Source organism: Phoenix dactylifera, chromosome 4, assembly GCF_009389715.1.
Source record: "Phoenix dactylifera cultivar Barhee BC4 chromosome 4, palm_55x_up_171113_PBpolish2nd_filt_p, whole genome shotgun sequence".
NCBI lineage: Eukaryota > Viridiplantae > Streptophyta > Magnoliopsida > Arecales > Arecaceae > Phoenix > Phoenix dactylifera.
Window position 1 is genome coordinate 15,837,645 of NC_052395.1, and position 5,816 is coordinate 15,843,460.

The 5,816-nt window shown below is 39.3% G+C and overlaps 1 protein-coding gene across 1 annotated transcript; it reads left to right on the forward strand.

The window, feature by feature from the left end:
• Positions 1 to 513: 513 nt before the first annotated feature.
• Positions 514 to 5,030, forward strand: LOC103705653 (amino-acid permease BAT1 homolog). Its single transcript, XM_039125654.1, has 8 exons — positions 514 to 834; positions 943 to 1,203; positions 1,713 to 1,731; positions 1,858 to 2,077; positions 2,164 to 2,345; positions 2,727 to 3,016; positions 3,179 to 3,308; positions 4,462 to 5,030. The coding sequence occupies exons 1-8, from the start codon at positions 713 to 715 to the stop codon at positions 4,807 to 4,809; spliced, it is 1,572 nt and encodes a 523-aa protein (XP_038981582.1). The 5' UTR covers positions 514 to 712; the 3' UTR covers positions 4,810 to 5,030.
• Positions 5,031 to 5,816: the final 786 nt, after the last annotated feature.

Below are 5,816 nucleotides of genomic sequence, written 5' to 3' on the forward strand. Positions count from 1 at the left end.
TATCCAGATAGACCCTTATTTGGATTATTAGTCAATTGGTTCTAGCATTTACCTAGTCCATATAGCTGACCCTGGCTTGGACTCAAGGCACTTAAATATAATCTACAACCCAAAATCCGGCCATGTACGGCCGTATGAGAAAAGGGCCTAAACCCACACTTCAAAATGTCAGGTTTACTTCATAAATTCCCAGCAAGGCAATGGAAATCCTCATCTCAACCGTCAATGATTCAAGCGACGGTGACTACACTTTTCAAAAGTGGATTACCGAGGGGAAAATGAATATTTTTTCCGAAGTTGCCAAATTATAATCTGTTATGTTGCAAATTCATAAATTAGTGATGCTCAGCAAGGCAGTCTTATCCTGAAGTTGGGAGCTTATGTCATTTACCATAAATTATAATTCCCGTCAATTTCTCTCGACCCCATATAAGAAATCCACAGCTTTGGCTGTGTCAAGAGAGCTCAGTGCCGGTGAAAGTCTTTGGCTGTATTTGGAGTTCGCACCGCTGGGCAAGAGATTCCTGTGTGATGCCAAGATCTTTTGACCAGGTTGCAACCTACTTGTCAACACCCCTCCCACTTGGATTATTGGAGTTCTGGGAGACGGAAAGAGCTCAGGGAAGCGTAGGTTCGTCTCTTCTCTTCTTTTACCCCTAACCATCTCTTATTCTTCGAAGGGAGCGTCCTTCTGGTGGTCATAGCTAGAGAGATGGTCCGGGGAAAGGATGGGACCAATGGCTCCAAAAGGAGTGATGTCGACTCCTCCATGGATACCGGGCATGCTCGCCTCCACGAGCTTGGTTACAAGCAGGAGCTCAAACGCGATCTCTCGTAATTATCTCCACCGACTCAAATGCTTGGTTCCTCGCTTGGGTTGCATTTTTGTTGGTGTGTGTGTGTGTGTGTTTTGGATTCATGCGTAGTGTTGGGGAATTGCAGGGTGTTGTCCAACTTCGCCTTCTCATTTTCGATCATATCAATTCTCACTGGCATCACCACCCTTTACAACACCGGTCTGAAGTTTGGAGGGCCTGTAGCCATGACATACGGGTGGTTTATCGCTGGGTTCTTTACAATGACTGTTGGCCTTTCGATGGCGGAAATCTGCTCATCATACCCGACATCTGGCGGTCTGTACTACTGGAGTGCAAAGCTCTCGGGGAAGGAGTGGGCACCCTTTGCTTCCTGGACGACTGGCTGGTACTACTATTGGTTATGGCTGTTTGGTCTCTGTTTCTTCGTTGAACTGCTTGTTTTTGTATTGAATTGCCATTCCTTTGGGAGGATTGCTGCTTGTGTTATTTCCTTGCATGAAAAGAGGTTCGTGAATTTTACAATTCAGATGCCTGTCCAAAGTGCATGTGACTCCCAACTTTTATACTTACTCCATTCAATAGATTCTTGTTCTTGTAGGCTAGAGGCTTGCTTCAGCAAAAAATTCTGAGAATGATGCAAAATTGTATCATTTTGTAACACATGTTACAATATAATATCTTCTACTAGAAATGTTTCAAGTGAAAAGGTGACTTAGAGCTTTTGGTGTTTCTAACAAAATTGAGTTTGCAGAGGCTTGAAAGTTAAGCCATTTTTATGCGTTTATTTTGAAATGGAATTTTTTTTTTTTTTTTTTTTTGTTTGCATATGACCATGTATTCCATTAGCATAGTGCTCTCTCTGTGAGCTAATAATTTCTATTGATTTTCATGCAGGTTTAACATTGTTGGACAGGTAATACCAGAAGTTATTTGGTTTGAAGTTCAAAGCCTCCATTGTCCAGTGGAGAGCATACCTCAACTGGAGCTAAACAATCCTTTTATATTCTTCTGAGCAGTTAACGAAATTTCTGTTTTGCAGTGGGCAGTCACTACTAGTGTAGATTTCTCACTTGCACAACTATTGCAAGTAATTATCTTACTTAGCACTGGTGGAAACAATGGAGGAGGATACCTGGCTTCCAAATATGTGGTCATCGGGTTTCATGGGGGAATTCTGCTGATTCATGCCATAATAAACAGTCTGTCAATTACCTGGTTATCTTTCTTTGGACAGGTTGCAGCTATCTGGAATGTCTTAGGTAGGACATTTTTAATTTTTTCTAAGGTCATCGGAGAGATTGAAACAATATTCCACTTGGTTACCTAATGAAGTTGTTCTCTTCAGGTGCCTTTGTCCTTATGATCCTTATACCAACTGTTGCTACTGAGAGGGCCAGTCTAGATTTTGTGTTTTCTCATTTCAACACCGAAAATGATTCTGGAATCCACAGCAAGCTATACATTTTTGTTTTGGGACTCTTGTTGAGTCAATACTCATTGATAGGATATGATGCATCTGCTCATATGGTAAGAATTATTCCTGTAGTGTTTTACTTTGCTCTTGTTAGATATTAGATTTATCAATGGCTATACCTTCATAATTGACACATATCCAACTAGACTTACCATACTTTGGCATTATTTCCACCGAATCCCCTTTCTTCTGTCGTAAGGAGATATTCCTTTTTCATCACTTCCATGTTAAATCTTCTCAAATCATTTCTTCTCAAAGCAACTAACTTCAGATCTATGTTCTCTTACTTTGACATAAATTAATTTAAAGCCCAAAATTTGTTTTCTTTTCCTTCATCTACTATCATATGCTCATGTTCTATTAATATTGGTTGTTTCATAAAGATCTTATGCAAATGTTAAATTGGTTCTTTAGCATATATCTTTTTGTCCCAGACAGAGGAAACTAAAAACGCAGATAAGAATGGACCAAAAGGAATTATCAGTGCCATTGGCATATCAATCATTGCAGGCTGGGGCTATCTGCTTGGCATCACATTTGCAGTTAACAACATTCCATATCTTTTGAGCACTGACAATGATGCTGGAGGTTATGCAATTGCAGAAGTTTTCTACCTTGCCTTTAAGAGTAGATATGGCAGCGGTGTAGGTGGCATCATTTGCTTGGGAATTGTTGCTGTTGCTATATTTTTTTGTGGTATAAGCTCGGTGACAAGCAACTCTAGGTAAACATGACTTATATTCTACTTAATATCTGAAATGTGTATCTATTATTTCCCTCTTAAAAGGGGTTAAATTCGAGTTCGATTTATTTTTGTTTTTTGGCTTTAGATTTTAATCATTAGATGCCAAAAAATTATTGTTTGACTGTTTCTCCTCAAAATTAGGATGGCATATGCATTCTCAAGAGATAGGGCAATGCCGCTATCATCATTGTGGCATAAGGTGAACAAGCAAGAAGTACCATTAAATGCAGTTTGGCTCTCAGCATTTATATCTTTCTGCATGGCTTTGACGGTAATGACTTTTCTCTTGATCTGCCTTGTTTGTTTAAGGTCGCCCACTTTCTGGTTTCATCATGCATGTATTAGGACTACGATTGAAATATTATTTGGATATAGCTTGTGTTTCATGCACATGCAATCATGGAATAACCTAGCCCCCAGATGCTAAGAGGTTGCATGTTACTGGTGCTTAATTCTTCCAACAGAATCATATCAAAATTGTAGGTATCGTAACATTTGAAAAAACAAAGACCTGCACGAGTTACAGTGTCAAATTTGGATCCTTGGAGATCGATGCCTTGTTAATTTCCCCGCAATAATGCTTGCAAATATTTAAGGGGATTACCTGTATCTTTTATTTCTAGCATCAGATTTTTCGCCCCTAAATATGTGTTCAAGTTTTGCTACTCCGTTTGGCACAATGATCACCTGCATTTGCGTAAATTGACATTGGCATTTTGTCAAATGAAGTGTTCTTTCTTCCATAACTCACCTAGTTTCCCAATCTCAGTCTCCTAAATTGTGAACCTGTAGGCCTGTACTCTGGACTAATTGTTTAGCAACAGAGCCCTCTAAATGTGACATGCAGTAAAAGAACCCCCTCAAATTTTGCTTAGCTGATTACTTAACGAGTATCCAAAATCACCTTATTTAGAAGTCATCTGCTGCTAATGGACTGGCTAAACTGGCCAGGGAATCAGGTTCAGATCCATGGTGAGAATGTGTCTTCAAACAGTACTTCCATACAAAACTACACACGTAAACACAGACCGGTCTCATGAAATTTTCAGTAAATGACTGAAAGCAATAGAAGAGAACCAAAGGTTATATCTGATTCACCCACCCTAGCCCCCTCAAAGAGAGGAAAAATCGGTAGGTGGAGAAAGAAGAAGAGGGTAATACGAGAATCATCAATTATTTTCGTTCTTGTAGATTAGATAATTTTATTCTGATTGAGTTTTTTTTTATAAGGGAAAAAAAAAGATAAGTCAAAAAATCTTTACATTGATGTGTGCATGGTATAAGTACTATTATTTGTTTTCTCAATTTTGTTATGGAATTCCTGCACGTCCCATGATTTCTTTTGGATGCGCATTCTCACTGCTTGTAAGTGTAAGAATCCCTGCTCAATGGCTTATCTCTTTTCTCATTTCCCTTTTTTACAGTCTCTTGGAAACTTAGTAGCATTCCAGGCTATGGTGTCAATAGCTACAGTTGGACTCTACATTGCTTATGCTTTGCCTATCTTCTTCCGGGTGACCGTAGCACGCAAATCTTTTGTTCCAGGCCCCTTCAACCTTGGCAGGTATGGGATACTAGTGGGTTGGGTTGCTGTCCTCTGGGTTGCGACAATCACAGTACTATTTTCGCTTCCTGTTGCTTATCCCATAACCAAGGATACTCTCAATTACACTCCAGTTGCTGTGGGTGGCCTATTCATCCTCACTGTGTCGTCATGGATTCTGAGTGCAAGACACTGGTTCAAAGGCCCCATAACAAATATAGATACATGAATAGAGAAGAGGTGTTATTATGTATTTGTGAAGCACATGAAAGAAGAATTAATTGCTTAAATTGTCTCCTGCTTTGATATACCTGATTGTGTATTTGGTGTTCCAAGTTAGGATTTCCGTGATCTTATTTTACTTTTCATGGTTCCTAAGCAGCAGCTGTTTCACGGACAGGAAACCTCAAATGTGAACTATACCTACATTAGAGAGAGAGTTTACTCCAATGGTTTACTTATGCTTTTATGCACTTGGCTAGGTCCATATCTTCTAATTTGACACACTAATAGTAATCTGATTGCATTTTTACATTTATTTTTCAATATCATCATGCTTAATTTGACGTATGATATAATGATAAAAGGCTATCTTAATCCTACCCTGAATATACCTCCTGATCGTACTCGAACACTTTTTCCCCCTGAAAGTGCTTTCTTTCTTTCAAAGTCATTAAAAAAAAAAAAATTAAGCAATACCAAACATGCCGTATAGGATTTTTTTTTATTTGAGCTATTTTTAAGTTGAATTTAGATCTATGTTGGTATACCGTTGCCATTTTCGCCACACCTTCTTCCCCTCCGACGGCTTCCTCCTCCGCCCTTCACAATAATTCTTATCTACCATCATCATCATGATAAAATAATTATAAAGAAAACCCAGCAAACAGATGCTCTAAAGTACCCTCCCCCATCTCATTTGGGATAAAGAAGCGGAAAAGATAACCACGCTTAAATCAATGGGGCGGCTTGTGTGTGTGTGTTTATAGATAGAGGAGACCATTAACGTGGAGGCAAGTATATAAAGCAAAGGATTTCCAAATGGAACACCATACCTGGTGGCTTTATATCGTGGAGAGTTGTATATCTCTCAATAGCCGCCACAACATCTATGGAGACAGATGGTTGTCCAATATCTAAAAGCGATGTGCCGTTTAAGCTATGCCCAGGGCTGGTGCAGCGGATTTAGGATAGGCTGAAGGGTGTCGTCTCTTTCTATGTTGGACATGTCGGTAT